Source organism: Entelurus aequoreus, linkage group LG07, assembly GCF_033978785.1.
Source record: "Entelurus aequoreus isolate RoL-2023_Sb linkage group LG07, RoL_Eaeq_v1.1, whole genome shotgun sequence".
Classification (NCBI taxonomy): domain Eukaryota; kingdom Metazoa; phylum Chordata; class Actinopteri; order Syngnathiformes; family Syngnathidae; genus Entelurus; species Entelurus aequoreus.
The window spans coordinates 29,064,790-29,092,104 of record NC_084737.1 but is presented as its reverse complement, the minus strand read 5'-3'; the positions used below and the strand labels follow the sequence as shown (position 1 = coordinate 29,092,104).

Below are 27,315 nucleotides of genomic sequence, written 5' to 3'. Positions count from 1 at the left end.
CGAGTAGTGCGAGTCAAATATCTTTGCCTTACCTTAGTTTTGTGTGAGACATTTTTTAAGAGAACCTCTGCTCCAACTTTGGGCTCCTTTCCATTTTTCTTCAACTGGAATCAACAATAAACGCTTAGATGTAGTCTTTTATTGGTCATGTGATAAGAGATGGGATCTTACCGATATGCCATGAGCACGCTCAGCATACACGAAGAGCACAGCTGCGGAGGGAAGAACTTTGTTTTGGAAGGACTGCTGGGATTGGTACTGCAGGATCTGTAGGAGCAGTAAAATTAGTTTTAATTAGAAGATCAGGAACATAAATGCTGTCAAATTATTATTTTTTTAATCAGATTAATCACACTTTTGAAATTGGATTATTTAAGATTAGGTATGTGGGCTTGTATTAAGCCTCAGGGAGTTGAACGCCCCTGCCTTACACAGTTCCGGGTCACCCTTGGGCAAGGTGTAGCACCCGAATGCCCCCCCCCATCAGGGTTACGATACCCCCCATGAACTACACTAAAAGAGGATGCGTTACCCGGCCCGGAGGAAGCCCGGGGCCCTCCTCCGGAGCTAGGCCCGGAGGTAGGGCTCGTCAGCGAGCGCTTGGTGGCCGGGCACAGCCCGAAGAAGCTACGTGGACACACCATCTTCTCTGCCACGTGGGCCCACCACCCGCGGTCGGAACCAGTGGGGTCGGGTGCGCTGCCAAGTGGATGGCGGTGAAAGTGGAGGCTCCGGACGGACCAATTCGGGGCAGCAGAGGCTGACTTTCGGGACGTGGAACGTCTCTACGCTGGTGGGGAAGGAGCCTGAGCTGGTGCGAGAGGTGGAGCGCTACCGGTTGGATCTGGTGGGGCTTACCTCTACGCATAGCAAGGGCTCTGAAACCACACTCCTGGACAAGGGATGGACCTTGTTCACTTCTGGAGTTGCTCAGGGTGTGAGGGCACAGGCGGGTGTGGGGATACTCACGAGTCCCCGGCTGAGTGCCTGTACGTTGGAGTTCACCCCAGTGGACAAGAGGGTCGCCTCCCTTCGCCTTAGGGTTGGAGGGGGGAAAACTCTGACTGTTGTTTGTGCATACGCACCAAACAGGAGTTCAGAGTATTCAGCCTTCTTGGATACCTTGCATGGGGTCCTGTATGGGGCGCCGGCAGGGGATTCCATAGTCTTGCTGGGGGACTTCAACGCGCACGTGGGCAATGACAGTGATACTTGGACTGGCGTGATTGGGAGGAACGGTCTCCCTGATCTGAACCTGAGTGGTGGATTGTTATTGGACTTCTGTGCTAGTCACGGACTTGCGATAACAAACACCATGTTCAAGCATAAGGATGCTCATAGGTGTACCTGGTACCAGAGCACCCTAGGCCAAAGATCAATGATCAATTTTGTAATCGTATCAGCTGATCTGAGGCCGTACGTTTTGGACACTCGGGTGAAGAGAGGGGCTGAACTGTCAACTGATCACCATCTGGTGGTGAGTTGGGTTAGATGGCGGGGGAACCTCTGGACAGACCTGGCAAACCCAAGCGTGTAGTGCGGGTGAACTCGGAACGTTTGGAGGAGTCCTCTGTCCGGAAGGACTTCAACTCCCACCTCCGGCGGGACTTCTCTGCCATCCCTGTTGAGGTTGGGGACATTGAACAGGAATGGGCAATGTTCAAAGCCTCTATTGCTAAAGCTGCAGATGCGAGCTGTGGCCAGAAGGTCTTAGGTGCCTCAAGGGGCGGTAACCCTCGAACACCCTGGTGGACAGTGGTGGTCAGGGAAGCCGTCCGACTGAAGAAGGAGTCCTACCGGGGTATGTTATCCCAGGGGACTCCGGAGGCAGTTGCAAGTGACCGACGGGCCCGAAGGGCAGCGGCCGTGGCTGTGGACGAGGCTAAGCAGAGGGTGTGGGAGCAGTTCGGGGAATCCATGGAGAAGGACTATCGGGCGGCACCAAAGCTGTTCTGGAAGACCATACGGCACCTCAGGAGGGGGAAGCAGGGAACCATCCAAGCTGTGTACGGCAAGGATGGGACTTTGCTGACTTCAAGTGAGGAAGTCGTGGGGCGTTGGAAAGAGCACTTTGAGGAACTCCTGAACCCAAATACATCAGACACACCCTCCCTGATAGGAGCAGGGCCTGAGGATGATGGGGGATCGACGTCGATCTCTCGGAGTGAAGTCACTGAGGTAGTTAGACAACTCCACAGTGGCAAAGCTCCGGGGGTTGACGAGATCCGTCCAGAAATGCTGAAGGCTCTGGGTGTTGATGGGCTGTCTTGGTTGATACGCCTTTTCAACATTGCGTGGAAGTCTGGGACAGTGCCGAGGGAGTGGCAGACTGGGGTGGTGGTTCCCCTTTTCAAAAAGGGGGACCAGAGGGTGTGTGCTAATTACAGGGGTATCACACTACTCAGCCTCCCTGGGAAAGTTTACGCCAAGGTACTGGAAAGGAGGGTCCGGCCGATAGTCGAACCTCAGATTCAAGAGGAGCAATGTGGATTCCGTCCTGGTCGTGGAACAACTGACCAACTCTTTACGCTTGCGGGAATCCTGGAGAGGGCCTGGGAGTATGCCTATCCAGTCTACATGTGTTTTGTGGATTTGGAGAAGGCGTATGACCGCGTCCCTCGGGAGATCTTGTGGGAGGTGCTGAGGGAGTACGGAGTGAGGGGAACCCTGTTGAGGGCCATCCAATCTCTGTACAACCAAAGCGAGAGTTGTGTCCGGGTGCTTGGATGTAAGTCGGATCCGTTTCCAGTGGGGGTTGGTCTCCGCCAGGGCTGCGCTCTGTCACCTATCCTGTTTGTGATTTTCATGGATGGGATTTCTAGGCGGAGTCGTGGCCATGGCGGAGAGGGTATACGTCTCGGGGGGCTAAAGGTTGCGTCACTGCTGTTTGCAGATGATGTGGTCCTGATGGCACCTTCGGTTCGTGACCTTCAGCTCTCACTGGATCGGTTCGCAGCCGAGTGTTCAGCGGCTGGAATGAGGATCAGCATCTCCAAATCTCAGGCCATGGTTCTCAGCAGGAAACCGATGGTTTGTACAGTCCGGGTAGGGGACAGGACTCTGTCCCAGGTGGAGGAGTTTAAGTATCTCGGGGTCTTGTTCACGAGTGAGGGAAAGATGGAGAAGGAAATCAGCCGGAGAATCGGAGCAGCTGGGGCAGTATTGCAGTCTCTCTGCCGCACTGTTGTGACGAAACGGGAGCTGAGCCAGAAGGCAAAGCTCTCGGTCTACCGAGCTATCTACATTCCTACTCTCACCTATGGTCATGAAGTGTGGGTAATGACCGAAAGAATAAGATCGCGGATACAAGCGGCCGAAATGAGTTTCCTCAGAAGGGTGGCTGGCATCTCCCTTAGAGATAGGGTGAGAAGTGCAGTCACCCGAGAGAGACTCTGAGTAGAGCCGCTGCTCCTTCGCTTGGAAAGGAGCCAGCTTAGGTGGTTCGGGCATCTCGTGCGGATGCCTCACGAGCGTCTCCCTAGGGAGGTCCTCGTTGCACATCCCACTGGGAGGAGGCCCCGCGGCAGGCCAAGGACCAGATGGGGGGATTACATCTCCTCTCTGGCCTGGGAACGCTTCGGGATTCCCCAGGAGGAAGTCGCAAATGTTGCTCTGGAGAGGGAAGTATGGGGGTCTTTGCTGGAGCTGCTGTCCCCGCGACCCGATTCCGGATAAGCGGTTGAAGATGGATGGATGGATGAAGATTAATCACAGTTTATTACTTGCTTGCGTAATTTAAATTCATTTTAAAAAAAAACATTATATGGACAGAAATGTAATTTTATTGTCAGAATGTCATACAGAAACATTTTTATTTTTATTTTTTATTTGAATACATGTCATTTATTTTCTCAAAACGTGCTAACAGTTTTGGCTAAAGTATCTTCAGGTTTTATTTTGAAGTTTAATTTGCCAGTGAGTACACCCATCCGAGTCTCCTCACTCATCTTTGGACTGACGTATGCATTGACCTGATCACTGACCGTATAACAAACATCCGCGGTTAGGATGGTCAAAATAAATTGCGTGATTAATCTGCATATACAAATAATTAATGCGATAATTTTTCGTGCTTAATCACATGAGTTAACTTGTTATTTTTGAAATGCTCACTAACAAAGATTTTGACAGATTTGTGAACAACAATTGAGAGGAATAGGTATTTTGTGTGTATAGTAAAAGTTTTAGATCTTTGAATTCAACTCATGAAAAATAGGAGCAAAAACAAAAGTGTTGCATTTAGTGAGTAGTATAGTGATGACATAATAGCAACGTGTGCACAGTTTCTGGCATTTTTACATTACTTTGAGCTGCATGAACTTGCCACATTTTGAAGAAAAAAGTCCTTTTGAGCCACAGAAACATAGTAATGAATGATCATGCAGAAAGCAAACCTGCTCCATCCTCATTAGGTCAGACACCCTGGGCAGCCATTCTAGCAACAGGTGAACTCGGCCTGACTTGACATCGTTCAAAGTGTACCACTGTAACAAAAGCATTGAATGAATGGTCAAGATTCAGACAAAACGTGAATCGAATAAACATTCCACACACCGTATCGATGAATTGTGCGCTGATGATATCCCGCAAGCTCAGCTTAAATCTGCAAAAACAGGTTTGATTTACTTATGTTCTGTGTTATCAGAAAGGAAGTGAGGATGCACCTTCCCAGGAAGTCGTCTTGATCGATGTCCTTGTCAAACAATTCAAATTGGATCTCTTGACCAGGAAGTTGAGTCAAAATCACCTACAAATCACATGACTTTTGTGTAACATTTGATGATACACAATGTTTGCGTCAGAAAACAGGGTAAAACCTCATAAAGCTCATTCCAAATTGGATTGAGGTTCTCTTTGATGGTGTGGCTGCGGAAGGTGATGCCAGCCACACGGATCTTGACGTAAGGGTCACTCTTCCCTTTGACCATGCCCCCCATGAAGTTGTCCTTAGCGATCAGGTTTTGGGCCTCCAACAGATGAATTCGCAACACTCCCTGCAAAATAAAAACAGGAATTGCATTTTGCCAATGGTTGCAATTATTATATATTTTTTATTTTTTACCTCAGATGCAAACTCAGGGTCGGGTGTGGTGTGCTGCGGCCGTGAGGATGGAGGTTTAGATAACCCACCAGAACCCATCGGGTTGAGCTCTGCTGTGATCCCCCCTTGACCCGGGCCTAACTCTGAGGCTAATGGGCGAGGAGAGGGTGTGGTGGGTGTGGCATCGTCACTTAGCCATAAAACCTAGAGAAAAACATTTGAATTATTTCGTTATCATTATTGTCCCATCACTAATATTTGAGTTACTTGTTACTAACGTATACAGTTGTTAATCCGCCCAAAACATCTGGTTTTACTCACTAGCATTAGCATTGTTTTTCTAATGATGTGATGGAAGAAAATGAGTGTGAAGGACAGTGTTCAGAAGAAGAAGTGGACGATAGTCATTAAATTATAGAAAAAAATCCTCCAACACATGACCGAAAGTGTCGCCATGTTGGCGAAGCAATTCGAGCGTATCACTGCTAGTCTGCACCGTACTGAAGCAGAATCTAACACCAGCCAAAATTGTTCAAATAATATCTAAACGGCAAATATTTAACAATGAAAATATGGAGAAGCTGCTGATGGTATGTTTGAAGGAACAGTAGCTGGAATGAGATACCAAAGAAGGTTAATGCTGTACATTACATTCATTCTTAAAACTACTGTAGATGTTCTATTTTTTTGTTTTTATTCAATGTTTTTTTTTATAGAAAATGATTTTTTTTGTTTTAAAAGGCATGTTACATGTTAAAATTGCACTGTTTTGGGGGAGCAGGGCAACCACCAATTGATTTCAATTCATTTAAAGGGGAACTGCACTTTTTTGGATTTTTGCCTACCGTTCACAATCCTTATGAAAGACAAAAGTTGTTTTGTGTTTTTTTCGCTTTTTAACATATAAAAATCGTCTCGTTCTTGGTGGCTAGCAATGCAGCTAATGCGAGCAAACAATTCTACCACTAAATCTTTTTAAAAATGCTTTCAAAACCCGTCAACAATACTTAATTTTTTTCGTTCCGTAACCTGTATAATAACCAAACTGTAGCGACATTGTTATTGTAAGAGTGAACACAGAGTACCGTAATTATTTTTCTAGCATAGTTACACATTAGCCGTAGAAGCTAACTACAGAGAGAGATAAGTTAGCTTCTACGTCAACACAAAACGCGTTTGAGTTTTAATGCACAACACAATCCAATACGAAACCAATCTGTACTGACTGAAAAACATGAACAATCATATTACAGTATCTGTAAAGTATTATCCCACATTTCATGTTTTGTTTGTACACAGCTAACCAGACAGCATATGCTGTCTGTCATAACACACACATGACGTGCTGCATGTATCATGATCAATATAAAGTGTGACTCACTCCATGGAAAGTTGTCTCTTTGGTCCAGCTGGTCGGGGACGTTTTTTCTGGTTAATTATAGGTAAGCATGCCATTTATGGCGAAATAGCTTGGCTTCAAGTTCCACAAATTGCAGCTTCGATTCACTTTCACCTTACTTTGTCGGCTTCTGTCTGCTTCAACGTTTCACTCTTCCTTCGTGCTCACTTCTGGAAGCAGTAGTTCATCCTCCATAGATTCAGATTAAAAAAGATAAGGTTGTGAATCCTCATGTGTTCAAAAATAGTTGTCTTCGTTGTTGATTAGAACACACAAAAGCGTGTTTGTATCCTAAAGTAGGAACACACTGGAAGTCGGACGTGCGCTGATATGGAAACGGAAATAAATGCGCTGAAAAATTAGTTCCGGCATTGATTAAAATGATCAATAAACGGTAAATATTGTACATATTACATATTGTTATGAACGTGTCTGTTACTACATTATACTGTATATTGACTTGCAGTGTGTATACAAAACGTTGATGGAGGGGTTTGAAGTTGTTTTAGAGGTCTTTGAACACTACAAAGGTGACTTTCCTTAGCTGCATCTTCCAAGGTATTTTTTAAATTATTTTTACAATCCTAAAAAAAACAAACATATGTGTTCTTGTCTCTCATAATGATTGCGAACGAAAATGTAAAAAAAAAAAGTGCATTTCCCCTTTAAGTAGGAGACGCTGATTTGAGATACAAGTGTTTTGAGTTAAGCGCTCCTTCATGGAACCAATTAAGCTTGTAAGTTAAGGTAGTACTGTGTTGGCTACTGCTATTGCACGCAGTGTGTTTATGTTTTTTCCCATATCAATAAGGTTGTAAGTTGGTTGTTTGCACAAAACAGTTTAAATAAAATGATCATCTCTATAAATTAGAATACAGTAGGTAATGACCAAGTGATCTTTAACTACTGCACACACCACCAAATTAGCATTTTTCAAGTTTTATTCAATTTTTCAGAATTTAGCTGCAGATTTTTCCAACCGTTTTAGTGACTTTTTCTTTGTTAAAAAGGGACCAGCGACAAATCTTCATTTATTTCTGGAGTTATAGGAGATTGTACTCGTGTTTGTAGACTCTGACTTCTGGCTGGCGCTCTGCAGTTGCTCGAATCAAAGCAATCTTAGGGAGGCAGAAAATTAGCTTCCACTTGATGATAGACCAGCAGCCGCCACTGCTATAAATACTCTACACACACAACAGAATGTTTTCGATCATATTTTGGAATGCTTTTTCCAATTTTGGTAATGATTTTGAAGATTATAATTTACAGAAAATACAAAAAAATTATTCACTATATTGTCAAACTCAGTTTAATTGCTCTCTTTGTCATAATTGATCTTCTGAAATCAATTAACTTTTGCACAATAACCTAATTTAATGACATGCTTTTTTATATTGAATATGTACTTATTTATGTACTAAATTATTACTTATGTTCAGTGCTCTTACACTTTTTCATCCATGATTTTCGATGACTTATCCAAAACCTTTTACCAAATTTCCATGACAAAAATAAATTATTTTAACTTAATGGGACCACCGAAAAACTAATTACCATAATAATAAGTAAATTTAAGTTTACATTAGAATTGTATTGCGCCTTTTTAAAACAAAGAAATCCCAGACAGGCACACTTACTATAGATGCATCTTCTCATATTTCACTTCCAACTTTTTTAGGGCCTATCCTACTAAAGGTTTGCGTGTATTAACACATGTGCAAACTTGATGGCACATGCACAGCTGATTTAATAAACTTTTGCAAATAAGAACTTTTTAAAATAAGAACCGCAATCCAATAAGCGTGTCTGTATTCATTAATATGCAGAATATATGCTGATCGGCCACAATACTAGGGGGGAGAAGATGCAAATACACTTATTTAGCACACATATTGTGATTTATCAAGACTAAAACTGTGTTAGCTGTTTTGCAGCCTTATTTAGCATGTCCGAAATGGATGGATGGATGGAAATATGAGTGCTAATTGGCAGTAACTGTTAGAAAGGAGGCGCATCAAAAATAAAAATATTATACATCGCTACTCAACAGAATTATTTTCTAATTTTATAGCTGCTGGATTACTTAAACGGGTCATATTATGATTTTTTTCTACATTTAAAACACTTCCTTCTTGGGGTCTCACAACATGTAACGGTGGTTCTTTTAACAAGATTTTAACAGAAAATAATTGAGATGGAGATATCCCCTGACGTTACCAATTTAAAAAAAGTCCCAAATGGGGCACATTCCAAACAGATCATTTGGATGAAGTATGAAAGAAGGCAAGATAGTTTTATAAATATCTTTGCAATGCCTCTATGGTTTGAGTTTTCGGGACTTAAGCAGATACCAAATACACAAAACCAGGTACCAATAGATAAGAAAAGTTGGTTTTGCATAACAGGTCCACTTTAAGGGACTGATTAAAACAAGTTCGATTGATTTGTTTTGCTGGCATTTTTTTTAAATGCTGTTTTTTTCATATATAGGAGGAAAACTTCTTGCAATATGTATTTTCTTAAACCAGGAACATTCCAGCGCATGCCCGCAGTTAGTATCAGCATCTCCTCGGGCCCATCTTCAGTGCGCTAAAAAGTGGATTTCGTTGGAGATGCACTGCAGGCCTGCTTCTTAAATGCCCATAAAAAGTGGTCAATGTCTGCTGCATGTTTTAAAACATAGCAAAAAAACGCCACAGGTAGGAGCATGATAACATAAATGTGCAGTAAATGAGTGTGTCCATGTTGAAAGCCGCGTAGTACACGCAAAGTCCTCATTTAAATAAGGCGGTTTGCACAAGTTTTGTACTTTGTATCAATTGAACATGCAGTCTTGGTAGATCATTAGTAGATCGAAAGTGTTTATAAGGACTACAAACCCGTAGCACAATTTTGATGGCGATGCGGCTAGCAGAACCAGAATTCTCTAACTGGAACCACTGGTCCATGGTGAGTTCAGAGGTCCCCAGAAGGCGAGCAAGAGGGATGGTAAGGCTGCCCAGGGAAAGAGATCGGTCATCATCCTTCACCTGATTGACACACACAGCAAGAACAGGAGGGGGAGAGGAAAACGATCCTTATGCTCCAAAGTGAAAAAGCTAACAAAAACATGTTTTAAAAATCAAATCTCTTACTTGAATGTCAATGTCTTGTTTGCGAGGATCCTGAATGAAGAAGGTAAAGGCATCCTCCCACACTGGGTTGTTGGTCCCATAACAAGTCTGCAAAATCACTTTTTTAGCTAACAGTTTTATTTATTGCAAGGATAAATAGTTACTATTACCTTGCTTTCTCTGGTGGTATCCTGAATGGAAATTTGCGCCATAGGGCTTGGGTCCTTATTGGCTTTTCTCATCTACAACATAATAACATAAATTAGTGCTGTCAAACGATACATTTTGAAATCAAATTAATCTTACTTGTGAATTTTGGTTAATCATAATAAATCTCAGTAAATTATTCGCTTGCATAAATTAAGTTATTTCATTCATATGTATGTTCATAATATTTGGACAAATATGCAATTTTGTTGTTAGAATGTCATACAGGAACTTGAATGTACGTCATCAACAGTTTTATCTTAAGTGCCGGTTTATTTTGAAGGGAAATTTGCCAGCGAGCACAGCAGTCGGAGTATATTCAGTAATTTTTTTAACCGGTGTATGGGGATGCAACAATTATAGATTTATACTGTACAAATATAGTCCAAGTAATAATCACGGTTTTCTCGATCATCAGGCATCGATTATTTCACAACAAAAAAATTTATAAAATCACGTAGATGTTCATTAGGGGCTCAGAGTGGCCGTCTTGTGACAGGAGGGTTACCGGTTCAATGCCAGCCCAGCGAGTTCATGTTGAGGTGTCCTTGAGCAATACACTGAACCTTTAACTGCTCCTAACGGATTGTGGTTAGTATCTTGCATGGCAGCTTCCGCCATCAGTATTCCACAATTCCTTGGTTCTTAATGACAATAAAAACGCTATTCTATTAGAGATTTTGATGATTTATTTATTGCTGTCGGAAATAAAGGTAATCAAATAATAGCATTATAATAACAGTAAAAAATAATAAATATAAACAAAAATTATTATTAATATAATACATTAAAAATTAATAATTGTATAATTAATATACGACTAAGATTAACTTTATTGATCCCCCGGCGGTGAATGTTACTCATGTGGGTAATAAACTCAAGTGTAATTATCATCTGCGATGAGGTGGTGACTTGTCCAGGGTGTACCCCGCCTTCCGCCCGAATGCAGCTGAAATAGGCTCCAGCACCCCCCGCCACCCCGAAAGGGACAAGCGCAGAGAATGGATGGATGGGGATGGATGTTATTGTCGTCAACTGTCATCCATGTCTATTTATTCACTTTCAAAAATTATATGCTGTGATAATAACAATAATAAATAACTGGAATGCACAAATTAGATCCCATGTTATGGTGTTATTCTATAAGTTGTGTTATGTTAGTGTTCTTCACATGCTACATTTACTTAAAATTCCAATAGTTTATTCAACACAGACAGGAAGGAGCAATCTCTAACGTTAAATGGTCACTTAATGAAACCATTACCTGTTGCTGTTTGTTTACACTGAACGGACTCAACGCTAAACTACTGATTGTAGGTGACACGCTTAAATTTAACTCAATAACGCAACTTTCTTTAAGCAGATTTTCCAAATGGGTGAGCCATCATCTGCAATGAATCCCTGGTCATGTTTAAGAAACAGTTTGCTGCTTTGTCCTGCTGCCATTTTTAAGCTAATGTAGCATACTAGCATGTCTTTCAATAGGTGCATAAAAGCACATGTACCGATGGTGTAACTTTCCGCACCAGCATCATATCTGTTTATAGCGAGTGAGGAGGACTGAAACACACGATCTAGTGGAGCCTTTGTCATTAAATAACCTTGACGTTTTCAATTACGGTTACCATATGCATTGACCTGATCACTGACCATATAACAACTTGATCCGTCTTTAAGGTAACCATAATGGTTAGGATAAAGGAGTGATCAAAATAAATTGTGTGATTAATCCGACTATGTGATTAGGATATTTAAGTATAAATGATGTAAATACAGTATATTCTGCTTACAGGGAGCTCATCAGCCTGATCGAGGTAGATGGCCAAAATGGCGGCAGATGGAGGATCGGCGGTCTTGGTGGTCAAGTTCTGGTTTCTCTGGATCACCTGTGAGCAGAGATGATCCATATTTCTACTTGTGATTATTTTAGCAGCATTTGTTCTTGACAGAATAGAACAAAATGATAATTGGGATAATCATCATAATGTCTTCATTGACTCGCCTCAGTCAGCCTGTCAGCAGAGGACAGCAGAGAAAGCCACTCCAGGCGGAGGTGGACTCTACCGGATGGGACGTCCTTCAGATTGAACCACTGTACACAAAAACACATTTTCCCCCTCTTTATCACATATTTTAATCCCAAAGGGGAATGGAAGGAATGATGTTGCAGAGATCAAAGTTGGTCACAAGGAGTCACATGCGAGCCCAGTCTGTTGTCACATGCGAGCCCAGTCTGTTGTCACATGCTAACAGGATTACAACAGTCAGCTTTAGTTTGTGCTTAATCGTTTGAGTAAGAGGTGGAACAGAAACAAACCTTGGATATTGTTTGCTGTGACAAAGCACAGTAGCGTACTTACATCATCCACCACTCTAGCTTGTTTGACAATATGAAGATCCACCTTCAGCCTGAAAAAGAGACGGAAGAAGTGCAATGAAATGTTCATTGTCATGCAGAATTGTGTTTTAACATGGTGGCATGATGCGTGAGATGCACAAATAACACAACATGAGAACAAGTAAACTACCTGCCCAGGAAATCGTCCTGGTCTGGGTCTTTGTCAAACACTTCCACTTCCAACTCCTGACCAGGTACTTCATGGACAATCACCTGACATACGCATAAGTGAACAACAAACATAGCAAATATACAAATAGACTGTATATAGAGCCACATACGACACAATATGACAACACAATCACAATGGGAAGAAAGGATTTCACTGTATTGTGCTCAAGAGGTTGAGTATTTAAGATCCTCTTGGGATCTCTTTTGGTTTGACTTTCAAATGTGTGTGCCCCCCCCGAAAAGAAAAAAAGAGAGCAAAGTTTCTGAAAGATTTGCTTATCACACAAGTTGCAGCTTCCTGCTTCCTAAGAATGCAGAGTACAAGATGCAATCGTCACACAACCGTTCAAGTCAGTGAGCAAAGTGTTCCATCTCAGACACGTACTGCATCACGGAAAAGTCAAAAGGATGCAAGGGCCATTTTGTTATTTTTCATTTTCAAAACCAATACAGTATATAGATTTTTTCTAAAGAAAACACACAGCCTGCATTTGGGTTATTAGCGTCGACGTCTCAAGTTTTTCTCGTTACATTACACATGTTTTTATGTTTTTTTAGTATTAGTTTTAGAATGCGCTCATAGCTGCACTTTGAACTCCCCTGCACTAAATGATGTCAAAGCAACATGGAATAAACTATTACTGATAAGTTGGTTGTTACAGTAACACCATACATTGTCATTTGATACACAAGGGGCAGTACCCCAAGCAGTCCAGCAGGGAAAGCTGTGTTGAAAAAAGTTTTTTTTCTTTTCTAAGACACATTATTCCATCAGTGCAGGTTCTATACTACTTATCCTCATTAGGGTCGCAGGTGAGCTGGAGCCTATTTCAGCTGATTTTGGGCAAAAGGCAGAGTGGTCACAGGTGAATTTCAGAGCACAAATAAACCAAGGGTGTCTCGATCCGATATTGATATCAGTCCGATAGAAAAAAAAAACATGTATTGGATTATATCTTATCTTTTCTTGTATTTTTGTGAAATCATTTACAAAGGGTAAACATGGGAGGCTATAGGCAAGTCAAAGCTAGTAGCAGTTACACAACAGATAAGCACACAATAGCATATAAGCTAGACAAATTACTGTATTTAAAAAGTGTCCTTAATTGAACAATATTGCAGTCTAAATAAAACATGACATTTGTCAATATAAACAAGTATCAAATAACTACAGTTACATATTATTTATATACTCAAAGTCTCCAAAGCAGAAGCTTATTAGGAGTGTCCAGTAACAAACGTGCCCCCATCATTCAACTTACTGTGTCGTGAGCTTTACCTGATTAATTATTGTGACCACGAGGTGTCGCTAAAAAAACAACTCCACTTCAACTTAAAGACAGTTTAAGTCTATTCCAGATGGTTTATAATAAAAAGGTTAGTGTTTTTCATACTCACTGTTGTTTTATGTTGGAATAATTTCACTTGATTAATCATTTTCTAACAGTCCACACTACAATTGTATGATTTGTGCTGACATCGCAATCCTTCAATAGTGGTATCGTATCGGAAGTGAAAAAGTTGTCTCGTAACATTGATATTTTTAGGATGCTGGAGGAAGCCGCAGTACCTGGAGAAAACCTACAGGAGTTGGGAAAACATTTAAATTTAAAGAGCGTAGATAATGTGGATGAATAAATCTGTCTAAGCATACTTTTAGTGCTGATTTTGGAATCTTTTGTCTCAATGTGTGTCTGATTTCTGTTTCTGTCGACTATGCCCGACCTTACTCTGCTTTATGTTGCCAAGAAAACAACACACAGTAGAAGGTCAATTTAGGAACACCTCACTTTGCGAACTTTTCGATTTACAAACTATTAGATCGAGCCAAGTATGCTTCTGTGTGTGAACAATGTTTCTGTGTACGAACTCTTCATTCATTTATTTTGTGCTTGCTCGGATTGAAGAGATTGACAAAGATGGCTTCGTACCACAGCAAGATTGTATTTGTGATGAGAACGGACCTTTTTGTAAAAAGATGCCAAAACGGACTTATATCACAGCGGAGGGAAAGACACAATATTTCGTTCAGCGATGTCTCTTCCAAGAGCATGCACACACACACACACACACACGAATGCACACACACACAAACACGCACACACACACACACTCACACACACACTCACACACACACACACACACACGCACACACAGACACCACCCCACCTCCTTTTGTCTCCTCTCGTCATTTTGCTGTGTTCACGGCATTTTCACACTGGTAAGTTAGAATCAAAGCCTGTTTTATTAAGTTAGACACGTAGCATTTAGAGGTGGCGACTTGTCCAGGGTGTACCCCGCCTTCTGCCCGATTGCAGCTGAGATAGGCTCCAGCCTAAATTTCTAGGTATAATGATTGATGATAAATTGAACTGGAAATCTCACGTAAAAAATATACAACATAAAGTAGCAATAAACACGTCAATAATGAATAAGGCAAAACATGTTCTAGACAAAAAATCACTTCATATTCTCTACTGCTCACTAGTGTTACCATATCTGAGTTACTGTGTAGAAATATGGGGAAATAATTACAAAAGTACACTTCATTCATTAACGGTGTTACAAAAAAGATCAGTTAGAATAATACATAATGTTGGATATAGAGAACATACAAATCCTTTATTTATTGAATCAAAGATACTGAAATTCCACGACATAGTGAATTTGCAAACAGCTAAAATTATACACAAAGCAAACTATAACCTGCTACCCAAGAATATACAACAATTCTTCTCAAAAAAAGAGGAGAAATATAATCTTAGAGATAAATGTAATTTAAAACATTTGTATGCACGTACAACACTTAAGAACTTCAGTATATCAGTATGTGGAATTAAATTATGGAATGGATTAAGCAAAGCAATCAAACAATGTACTAATATGATCCACTTCAAGAAACTCTTCAAACTTAAAGTGTTTACAAAGTACAAAAAAGAACAACCATGATAAACATTCTGAATTTATTTAATTCATCCATTCTTTCACTCTCATAATAATCTTACTTATCTCATCATATGAAATGTAACTTACTTCACCAATTATTATTTATTTATTTATTTTTATTGTGATTACTTATGGAGTATATTATGAATAAATTGAGAACAGGAAGTGAACAAAAGTTTTAGCAACTGTTATGTAAAAGAAAAGGGGTAGGAATAAATAAGCTCTGCTTCTTCCTACTCCTTTTCGAACATGTTGAAAAGAGAAACTGGAAATTGTGATGTATCATGTTGTATGCTTGCATGTTCGAAATAAACTCAAACTCAACTCAACTCAACTCAACCAGCGACCCCCCGCGACTCCGAAAGGGACAAGCGATAGAAAATGGATGTATGGATGGACGTAGCATTTAGCAGGATGATAGCGTTAGCTAAGATAAGATAAGCTAGCTGTGGGTTACGAACAATGTACAGTATTTGGGAATAAAGCAATACACCTAGTCATAGGTCAATAACTGAGAATACTTTAAATATTTACCACATCAATGCACAGTGTATTTCAGACTTGAAATATATTTAGTTTGAAACACATTCCTCCAGGGGACACCACACAGTGACAAGTCATGTTGCATTACTTCTGAAAAGACAACAATCTTCTCTTTCTGATGTAAACACACAAAGTCTTGCACACACCCAAAGTCAGTTTGTCCGTGAGCCTTTACTGAATTTGCGTTCTTAAAATATTTGGCCTGCATATAAATTGACTCCATTGACAATCGAGATATAGGACACGTTCGGCAGCTTGCTCAAATTTTGTCTGTTGGACGTGCTCGTATGGAACAATTCCACCAATTTTACTTATCTTTAAAGGTGGCAAGCCTCTGGAACAGGGTCCAGGTTTGTTTCGGTACAGTCTCTTGATTTTTTTATTTCGTATGATCCATTTTAATCTAGTTTGTTGGTGCTTCTCACTATACCGCTGGTTTAGTACAGCAATGTAAACAAAAACTTCGTCCAGCAACAAAGGTTACCCAGGCCCGCAATGCATTGTGAAATCACGTGCCCTTTCGGACCCGAAACTAATTTTTCAATTTAAGAACCCTGTTCAGAAACCAGATAACTTTGTAGATCGAGGTTACACTGTAGTGCAGGGGTCACCAACGTGGTGCCCGCGGTGTCCAGTTCAAAGTGTGACATGATTTATTTAAAAATTTGAGAGAGAAAATATATATATTTTTTAAATTAAAATTAAAATTAAAAATTTAAAAATTTAAAAAAAATTTGAGAGTTGACTTTTGTATTTTACATGAGTTATTATTTGTACAAACATGGTGCAAAGTAATTCATGATTTGTTAAAAAATGTCAGTGGCTAGCTAGTTAAAATGGGATATTGTGATTTCACAAGACTGTCTTAGAAGTGATCATTTGAAAATGTACAATTTGAAAAATGTGCAGTTAGAGAAAATATAAAAATAAAGTGTCGCATATTGATATTTATCTGTTTCTATATATATTTATTGTGAGAAATCACTAAGATGATCAGTGTTTCCACAAAGATAAATATCATTAATTATTAATAAGAACATAGAGTTAAAGGTAAATTGAGCAAATTGTCTTTTTCTGGCAATTTATTTAAGTGTGTATCAAACTGGTAGCCCTTCGCATTAATCAGTACCCAAGAAGTAGCTCTTGGTTTCAAAAAGGTTGGTGACCGCTGCTGTAGTGTGTAACACAAATTCTTTCTATCAACAACACAATGTTTATTTACTATAATCTGTCAACTTGGCAGTTTAAGTTATTCTCTCAGTCGTAATGTTACATAATTAATCATAGCGACCCCTGCTCCCATCGACACTCACCTCATACATCTCCCTCCACTGCGGGTTCAGATTGCTGTCCACGTGATGCGAGGTAAAGATCTGCGTTCCCACGCGAAGCACAGCGTACGGGTCAGACTTGCCATCAATCAGACCCTTGATGACGGTGTCCTTGGCGGTCAAATCTTCGGCTTCCAGCAGGTGAATACGCACGACTCCCTATGATATATGCAGAAAGACATCGATTTAAGTGGGCTGTGAGACGTTTAGGTGATGCATTTGCTGCCAACGTGTATTCCACAGTTCCCAGGCCATAAATTTACAGAGACAGTTACCCTTGGGAGAGGGGAGCGGAGCTGCGCAACCTGCAGGTCGGCCACCAGGGGGATGGTGAGACGGTTGGGGAGGACCAGTTGGGAGGCTATTGCATCCATTATCATAGTGTCCGATATGGCACTGCAATGAATGCAAGGATGATGGGGACACACAAGACAAACAGAAAGCGGCTACTGCTGACAATGAGAACATAAATAACACACCCAACACCCATTGGCTGTCATGTTGTGTGAATACATTTTAAAACATGACGAATTGCCATTGTCAGAGGAATGACACCCATGACAACATCTAAACTTATTTTTACTAGAACAGTGAGGAATCAGTTCATTTTTTACTGAAGCTGTTTCTCCATCGTTTACATTCTGACAATGAATAATGACTTTTAAAAATGGCATGTTTAATAAATACAAAAACACAAAGCAGTAGTTCACAAAAGTGAGCACACCCCACAGCTTGTACAGCAATATAGATTTTCTATCCACTGAAAATGTCATCTTCGTGAACCGCAGCTCCCCTGTGCTGGAGGCACCCATGCACCCCCAGAACATGGCACAACCACCACCATGCTTGACTTCAATGAATATACTATCATATTAGTACGCACTTGTGTTGCCAGCAATTTACACTAGGATGGCTTGTCTGTCATTATCTGGCAGCTCTGTCTGCTTTGTGTTGCAGTGCCTGATTTTCGGGCTACAAGGCGGAGCCACCTCCGCGCACACCTGATACCCATTTCCTCTTGACTACTTAAGCGCTCCAGTTCATTCACTCAGCGCCAGTAGATAGGAATCTATGGTTCACCCTTCTAGTCGTGTTCATGTCCTCTGCTGTGGCTCCGCTCAAGGTCCTCGTTCCTGTGGCTCTGACCTGGCGTGGCCATGCAGTGTTTATTTATTCCTCTCCAAACTTTTGTGTACAATTTCTGTTTTCTCCACACATTTTGTGTGCATCCCAAGTTGTTTTTCTCACTTCTTTTTGAGTGCACTTTTTGTTAGTATCTTAATTGTTTCGTCTCTGTATTGGGGTCCTACTCTAGCGAAGGCCGATCGTGACATTGTCAGTTTACAGAAAATCTATACTGCTATACAAGCTATACACTGACTACTCCAAAGTATATTCAAGTTTCAGATCCACGTTATTGCCACTTTAGAAGAAATGTACGGTATGTACTCACTTTTGTACTACTGTAATTATGTATTTTTCTTGTTATTAAACAAACAGGAACTGGGATTCTGGCACCAAAATACAGCGACTAACATATTCACTTGAATATGTCGCATTGTATACACCCTAATCCAATGATACTCAATACAAAAACTTTTATGAAAAAATACACCTTCACAAATATAGTAATAATGCTCAGAGAGGTATGCACTTAACCAATATTTGTTATTGTGGTTGTAATTTGGACTGCAGCTATCAATTATTAAATCTAATGTAATCTAATCGGTTGAACAGTAGTTAGTGCCCTTGCTTTACAATAAGAAGGTCCTGGGTTCGATTTACCAGGCTCGGGGTCTTTCTGTGTCAAGTTTGCATGTTCTCCCCGTGACTGCGTGGGTTCCCTCCGGGTACTCCGGCTTCCTCCCACCTCCAAAGACATAGATTGATTGGCAACACTAAATTGGCCCTAGTGTGTGAATGTGAGTGTGAAAGTTGTTTGTTACCATCAAATGATTAACGTGGACCCCGACTCAAACAAGTTGAAAAACTTATGCGGGTGTTACCATTTAGTGGTCAATTGTACGGAATATGTACTGTACTGTGCAATCTACTAATAAAAGTTTCAATCAATCAATCAATCAAAGTCTGTCTTTGCCACACTCACCCCCCCCACCACCACCACCACCACCACCACCACCACCACCACCACTCTCATGTGCACTCTATTGCAGTGGTGAAAGTTACGTGCACTTGATGCGGTCAAATTTTATCTATTTTTATTAGTGACACTCATTAAATGATTAATCAAAGCGACTGAAGATAAATCAAAAGTGTTTTCTCATCGAATTAATCGATTAACCGTCGCATTATTGAACAGTGTTTGTAAAGACATGTTTGCTAATTTTATTGTGCATCTTGTGTTGTGCCTTCTTATGTAGCATACATACAAAGATCAGTAATCCACCATTATACATCACAATATAGACAATACAATACAATTAAAGCCAAAATAACTGATCCGGGAAGATCATTATCAACTCACTTCAGTCCAGGGATATCCAACAAGTTGGTCAGACCAGTCCAGTTAATGTCCAGTTTCTATCACACAGTTCAAAATGAGAGATGCGGCACAGTAATTAGAAGAAATAACATGGAGTTCAACTTACAGGTCGGCGGATGAAGAACATGGTGATGGCCCCAACCAGCGGAACGTCTCCAATCAGAGGCTCGAGGATCACACGCAGCTTCCCATTGAGCTATAGAGTTTATTATGTGTGTAAGTGTATTGTATATCTGTCTGAACAAATATCTGTCATTATCTTCATACCTGAATCCCTTTAACCCCAGCTTTGCAAAAGTACTTCTTGATTTCTACGTTGATCTCGACATCGCCGGCATAGCTGCAGAAAGAGGCATGTTTATTTAAGCAAAATGGCTGTTATGATGAGTTTGTGATGAAAACCTGTTTTGAGTTAAGTAAACATACTGTACATGGACACACTCTCAAAATGCCTAACCTGACTGGTTTCTTACACTCAGTCAACAATGTCATACAAAAAAAAAATCCACTAATAATTATGATATTTACCTTAAGTATAAATCCAACATGACCTGTCTCCTGTCATGTTCTGTGTGAGCTTTCACGCCAGATACTTTTAAAGCCTGTGAACACGGCGGGATTTAAGCTAGCAAACAAGGCAGACATTAACAATATGCTATTGTTATATTGCTATAGATTTTAAAAGAACCAGAGAGATGCTGTGAGTGAGATACCTTGTCTCCTAGGTTGACCTTGGTGAAGCTCAGGGTCTGCAGATGAATGCTGGAAGCTCGGATGGTTGGAGCGATGGTCTCCAGGAGTAACTTCTCCAGAAACTGCCCGATGAAAGGCCACGCTTGCTGTAAGAGCTACACAGGGGAACATACAACATCACTAGAGTACATTGATAACTGTAGGTTCCATAGTTTTGTAGTTATCATGTCGGCTATATGCAGAATGCTCTGGGTTCAATCCCCAGTGGAACCAAAACCTCTCCCATCCTTCCCTTATAGGTTTAAAGAAGTTTAACTCGAAAATGTTATTCGGCTGTCATGCACTTTTAGAAATGTCTGAGCTATAAATTATTGTCCCTATGTACTTTTTAATAGTTTTGTCTTGAGTAGGTATATTCAACTTAATTGTTTTAAGGGCCACATTTATAGAAAACTAAAGAGAGGGGGCCCAGACTTCTCCCTTCACTATTAGTCTTATTTTATATATTCTGAAGACCCAGGGTCCTCTACAGTTGATTTTGGTTTATTTATTTTGTCAGAGTTACATGAGCGCTCTGCTGTTTTTAAGGATTCAGTTTAATTTTACATACAATTACAACATGATACATCACAATTACCAGTTTCTCTTTTCAACATGTTTGAAAAGGAGTAGGAAGAAGCAGAGCTTATTAATCCTACCTCTTTTCCATTACATAGCATTTTCTAACACTTTTGTTCACTTCTTGTTCTTAATTTATTCACAATATACTCAATGAATAATATAATTAAAGAATAAAATAATAATAATTATTGAAGTAAGTTGTATTTCATATGGTGACATAAATAAGAAAATAAATAAATTCAGAATGTTAATCATGGTTTTTCTTCTTTGTACTTTGTAAAAACTTTGAGTTTGAAGAGTTTCTTAAATTAGATCATATTAGTACACTGTTTGAGTTCTTTACCTAATCCATTCCATCATTTAATTCCACATACACGTGCATACAAATGTTTTAAATTACTTTTTTCTCTAAGGTTATATTTCTCCTCTTTTGTTGAGAGGAATTGTTGTATGTTCTTGGGTAGCAGATCGTAGTTTGCTTTGTGCATAATATTCTGCAAACAAGCTAGTCAAAGATCATTTCTATGACAGCACTCTCAGGACTTTCTGCAAAAATGTGCGTCTCTCACAAGTTCTTTGACCTGAACTTGCGGGCCACTAGTTGAATAACCCAAATAATGAAAAAGAGAGGACCGTAAATTAAAGCTTGAGGTACACTACTAGTATAACTAAAGAAGTTGGACAAATGACTACTGACTGAATCTGAAGTAAACCAGCTACAGTAACACCTTTGTTACATAAATCACATTACGTAAAAAATTTCCATCCATTTCCTACCGATTGTCCCTTTCGGGGCTGCGGGGGGTGCTGGAGCCTATCCCAGCTGCACTCGGGCGGCCCTGACAAAAAGGAGAGGACTTGAATTTGGGTCTTGAGAAACACCTCAATTATGTAAATCACACATTTGGACCCCAGTCAAGGCCGCCTTAATGCACTGGCTTACATGGGCTGAAGCCCAGGGGCCCCACCCAATCAGGGGCCCCAAATTTTGACGGGCAAATGTAATGATTGTTGTTGGGGCGGCGTGGCGCCGTTGGGAGAGTGGCCGTGCCAGCAACCTGAGGGTTCCTGGTTCGATCCCCAGCTTCTACCAACCTAGTCACGTCCGTTGTGTCCTTGAGAAAGACACTTCACCCTTGCTCCTGATGGGTCGTGGTTAGGGCCTTGCATGGGCAGCTCCCGCCATCAGTGTGTGAATGTGTGTGCGAATGAGTGAATGTGGAAATACTGTCAAAGCACTTTGAGTACCTTGAAGGTAGAAAAGTGCTATATAAGTATAACCCATTTTACAATTGTTTTTGTTCATATCCATCAATCACAAACAGCTCAGTTTTGTCTTCTGATCATGTAATCTCTCTCTCTCTCTCTCTCTCTCTCTCTCTCTCTCTCTCTCTCTTGGCTGCATCGCCTGTGTAAGAGACCAGCGTACAACTATTGAGTTAAAATATAGGTAGGCTCCCGGATCGCCAGCACTGTGTTTGAAGTTGTCGGGCTTCTACTACGCTCGCACAGACGTGTATTCGCTTGTCGAGAAGGTGATATATTCCTGAACGAAATTATTTTTAAAATGTTGCTGTTTGGTTGAGAGAATAAGGATTTTTATTTCAAACTGTGTTTTCGAGCGGGGGGCATAGTGAGGTGGGGGGTTTGAAGCTTGGGTGTGGGGGGCAAAACCCCCTCAGCTGCTGGTCCCCAAGATGTACTCGGCCCTGACCCCAATGTTCTATGTCTGCGAGCGAGGTTAAAATGTAAATGCAAGGATTTGCCAATCTGTTTACAGTGGTCTCAGTTCCTCGATACAACAGGTGAACTCTTGTGTTTGACTCTCAAGTTTTGAACTGAACTTCTGCAATTTTTGTCACGGTGGGAATTTTTGTCAATTCTTCTCAACAAAAGAAGAGAAATATAACCTCAGAGAAAATGTACCTTAAAACATTTGTATGCACGCTCAACATTTAAAACCTTTATTATATCAGTATGTGGAATTAAATTATGGAATGGATTAAGTCAAGAAATCAAACAGTGTACTAATATGATCCAATTCAAGAAACTGTTCAAACTCAAAGTGTATACAAAGTACAAAGAAGAAGAACCATGATAAACAACTTATTGAACTTATGAAATACAACTTACCTCACCATTTATTATAATTATTTTTTCAAACGTTATTATTTATGGAGTACATTGTGAATAAATTGAAAACAGAAAGTGAACATAAGTGTTAGCAATTGCTATGTAAGGAAAAGGGGGTAGGATTAAATAAGCGCTGCTTCTTCCTACTCCTTTTCAAACATGTTGAAAAGAGAAACTGTTCATGTTGTAATTGTATGCATATTCGAAATAAACTCATAACATAACAATAACCATATATGATAATCACATCAATATAGAGGCAACTTGTTTTTCCATTCTACTGGTACTTTAAGAGAATAAGGTTGGTTTTCATGGTAGAATAAAGGAAAAACTGAAAGACTAATCTAAATTGTACAGTAAATTAAATATAATATGGGATCCTGACAGTAACTGCACAAGATACTTACAAAAATGAAGAGAAAAAAACACTTCAGTTTTATTAGGTTTCACATAAACATAAATTAAAGTACACTGTTTCGGCCTGTTCAGGTTGCTTCAGACATTTGTTTATAGCGACATTTGGAACCTGAGAATAAAACCACTTCATAATCAGTAAATTTTCAGCGATAAATGATCTACTGTGAGTGGCCGTTAAATTTTGATGAGTCATTCCTGGTTAAATAAAGGAAAAATAAAAACAAGCAACAAAACAGTAGGAGGATGTGGGTACAGCCACACATGACAAGGGAGGTCGTAGTGCCAATGCACACACAATGCACATTAAAGCCACTATCACTACCTGTTTCCATTGTGGCTGACTAACTAAAACTCACAGAGGAAATGAATCATTGACAATTCAATGTTGTAATATGAATGATTAGGTTAAGAACCCCCCCAAAAAATAACAAATAAATGGCAGTAACAGCAGAGAAGTTTCAAAGGATACATATTTGAAAAAAGCTCCGCAGAGCGTCAAAGTGCTTTTAGCTTCAGCAATTGGGTGTGAGGTGCAGCATGAGGCCCCAGTGACCTCCATCTGCACACTCCTCATGAAACTAGTCATGCTTTCAGGCTACATCGTGCTACACGGCCCACGTTTAGTCCTGCAGCAACCATGCAGTCAATTCACGCTTCTTTGTGTTGACTCCGACCACTGCTTAGTGAAGAAAATCTGCACTGTTGCAAGTTGAACTCAGCAAATTACTTTCACTCAATGTGGACCTCTGACATTAGAGTTGAACAGAATTGTCCCCCTCCAGAAGGACACTTTACAGTATTAGTATTCACATCCACATTTTGCCTGCAGTCTATGTTCCTGCATTGACAGAGAGGCAGAGATGTCGTCTCACCGCAGCTGAATTACACGAGCAGATAGAGTCTGCACTGGATGGAGAGGCTGCAAACAAAGTCGGGTCATCAAAGTCCGGGGAAAACAAGTTCTTTATCTTAATAATTGGTGTAGGGCACTTCCTCTCCTAGTTTCTCATATTTTGTTGGAATTGCATGCTGTTTAAGTGGCTTCAACACAGGATTAAAAAAAATAATACAACTGACCTTGTTCACCCAATCCACTTTTTCCACATCTGGGAAGTTGACCTGTGGAGAAAAGGAAGACAAAGTTGACACCAGAATGTGAAATAACCTGCCCCCCTTAGCAGAGTACTTAGGAAGAACACTTAAACTGTAGGTTCACAGTTTTCAAATTATTCAACGCTCCCCTTCTAAATTGCAGCGCACCAATAAAAAAATGTGGCAGAAATGGAACTTACCGCGGCTACAAATGACGACAGTTCAACGAGTTGTTGTCTTGACTTTGTTATGAAATAAATAGTTGATCCATCGACATCTTGTTGTGTTTGTTTGATATACAGTAGGGATCGACCAATTATCAGCACAGATTTTTTACGTATATCGATATAGCCGTTTTTTTACATTTTCTTTTCTTTACAACTACAGCCCGTTTGCCGTGCATAAGAAAAGTGACCCCATTATTTTATTTCAATACATTTAAGTAAAAAAAATACTGTCATTGTCAATAATTCTCCCCAAATATGTTTTATTATTTGACAGGGCATTTATTTGATTTCCTGTGAGAATTTTTACCCGATCTCTTTTTCTTTCTCTCCTTCTAATGCAGTGCTGATCACCTACAGTACGTCTCCTCTGCTGAAATGAACTTGTCAAAACGTCCATTTTTTGGCAGGAATTCCAGTTTTTGTTTTTCTTTCCTGGCACCTTTCTCACATTTGTTTTCGCTCCTGCAGTGATTGCGGGGCATGACAAGCCTCCGGTTGAAACACTTGGAGCGTGGGCTCATTAAAAGGAGCGTGGCGAGACCAATTAACGCGACTGAGGGGTAGAAAATGGATGGATGGACAGAGATGGCTGGACATAAGGACCACAGAAAAGATATCGCTGCCAAAAATCCAAACATTGTGTAAATTGACAAATAAGACACTTATTATATAAGTAAAGAAAAGCAGGCATCAGCTCACACATTCTCATACTTTCTAAAACATCCAGGAAGAAATTACATCAGCCATCTTGAAAAATGTGTCAACTATAAGCAACTTGTAGGAGCCCAGAATAGTTTTTATTCAAATGTTCGCAATATTTTAAAGTTCCTGACTAGGGAACCTTACAATGTATTAAATCCAAAAACTTTTACAACATTTTATAAAATTAAGTAGATGGGGAGTAAAGAAATTTACGATATTTTGAAATGCAAATGCTGATCCTCTTAGACACACGTAACAAATGTGTTAATTGACCACAACATTAGCGCCGCATAAAACATTATGCTGCTGCTGGTTCGATGTTTCCTAAAAATATATTTTTTTGAAAACAAAAAACCTTAAAGCCTTGTCCAGCTGTTTATTGACATACTATATACTATTCATGTTGAAATAAATGTTACTGCAAATGAATATCGACTCTAAATATCGGTAACGACCTCCTTGACTACTAATAATCAGTATCGGAAAAAAGTATATCGGTCAGTCTCTAATATACAGTACTGTACAGCGCTTTATATTGTGTTCAAAGTATACAAACCTTTACTAAAATATGGACTTTTGTTGAGGCTGGAAATCCCTTATTCATGTTTACATTGTTTCTTATTGAGAATTTTGCTTCATAAAAACTTTTCTATTTTTGAACCCTGTTCAAAAACCAATTAAGTTTGTAAATTTAGGTTACACCGTAAACTACTTTGTGATGTAATAATAATAAAACCTTTTCAAAACAGGTTACTGGTTACACAAGCTCCTTTTGTTTTCTGACGTATGACGTATAAGCACAGTGAGTAAGCAAAAAGATGCCTAAAAAATATATACATTAAAAAAAAGTGATTCTTGAACATTTTTAATCGATTCAGAATTGTAATAAATACGTGAATCGACAGCCCTACTATTTAATATTTTTTTTAGAGTTTTTACAGAACTATCCCAGCGTCCTTCGATTTTTGAGTATGCAGCCCATGGTGGAAAATGTTTGGACACCACCGATGCAGGGATGGGTACTAAATTTGGTACTTTTGTAGGGACTAACTAACTAACTAACTAACTAACTAACTAACTAACTAACTAACTAACACAGTTTGTCTCTGGAACATATTATTTTCATGTCCTTTATGTACCTCCAATGGGAAAAAGAGTTTTGAAATAAAAAACAAAAAATAATCAGCATTACGCCTAACAGGTTGTGTGAACATGGCAGTTTTAACTCTAACTAATTTATTCCTGAGCTTAAATGTGAACACTTTCACGAGAGCAGCCGTCATGAATATTTATTGTGATGCAATAAATCAGACAGAAATGGGACCGACTAATGTTCTTAAAGGCAAGACTTGGAGCCAACGACACACTCTGAAAAAGTACATCATTGCACATTGACAGTGACAATGGCTTTTGTACCGTTCCATCTTGGGGACCTTTTTGGTCCTGGAACAAGTCCAAACAGCTACCTCAGACTCCAACAATTAGCCCTGAGGGGTGTGTTAGTGTACGTACAGTAGATCAGTGGTCTCCAACCTTTTTTCTTCTGAGAACGACTTTTACAAAATGAAAAAGGCCGAGAGATACTCTTTTTTGTGACGTTTATTTTCATAGCTTATTTCAACACAAACAAAGGAAATAAGCATTTTTGCTAGAACATTAACACTATGTTGTTGTACAAAACTCACATTTTGTAATAAAAATTTAACAATCAAAAATTACTGTTCATCTGCATCTTGTATTTCAATTTGTATTTATTTTTAGTTGTTTATTTTAAATCA

General features: G+C 39.9%; 1 protein-coding gene across 1 annotated transcript in view; it reads right to left on the bottom strand.

The window, feature by feature from the left end:
• The window catches only part of LOC133654356 (extended synaptotagmin-1-like), a 47,724-nt gene that overhangs the window by 7,147 nt on the left and 13,262 nt on the right, over positions 1-27,315 (bottom strand). The window contains exons 4-25 of the mRNA XM_062054677.1: positions 24,594-24,635; positions 20,366-20,500; positions 20,181-20,254; positions 19,920-19,992; positions 19,759-19,848; positions 19,635-19,690; positions 17,425-17,545; positions 17,132-17,308; positions 12,289-12,371; positions 12,121-12,169; positions 11,763-11,852; positions 11,551-11,646; positions 9,724-9,795; positions 9,575-9,661; positions 9,320-9,469; positions 5,063-5,245; positions 4,818-4,994; positions 4,665-4,747; positions 4,555-4,603; positions 4,395-4,484; positions 172-267; positions 33-104 (exon numbers count right to left, since the gene is read on the bottom strand). Of these exons, the coding sequence (XP_061910661.1) occupies positions 33-104; positions 172-267; positions 4,395-4,484; positions 4,555-4,603; positions 4,665-4,747; positions 4,818-4,994; positions 5,063-5,245; positions 9,320-9,469; positions 9,575-9,661; positions 9,724-9,795; positions 11,551-11,646; positions 11,763-11,852; positions 12,121-12,169; positions 12,289-12,371; positions 17,132-17,308; positions 17,425-17,545; positions 19,635-19,690; positions 19,759-19,848; positions 19,920-19,992; positions 20,181-20,254; positions 20,366-20,500; positions 24,594-24,635 (2,145 nt within the window). The remainder of the gene's footprint in view (positions 1-32; positions 105-171; positions 268-4,394; positions 4,485-4,554; positions 4,604-4,664; positions 4,748-4,817; positions 4,995-5,062; positions 5,246-9,319; positions 9,470-9,574; positions 9,662-9,723; positions 9,796-11,550; positions 11,647-11,762; positions 11,853-12,120; positions 12,170-12,288; positions 12,372-17,131; positions 17,309-17,424; positions 17,546-19,634; positions 19,691-19,758; positions 19,849-19,919; positions 19,993-20,180; positions 20,255-20,365; positions 20,501-24,593; positions 24,636-27,315) is intronic.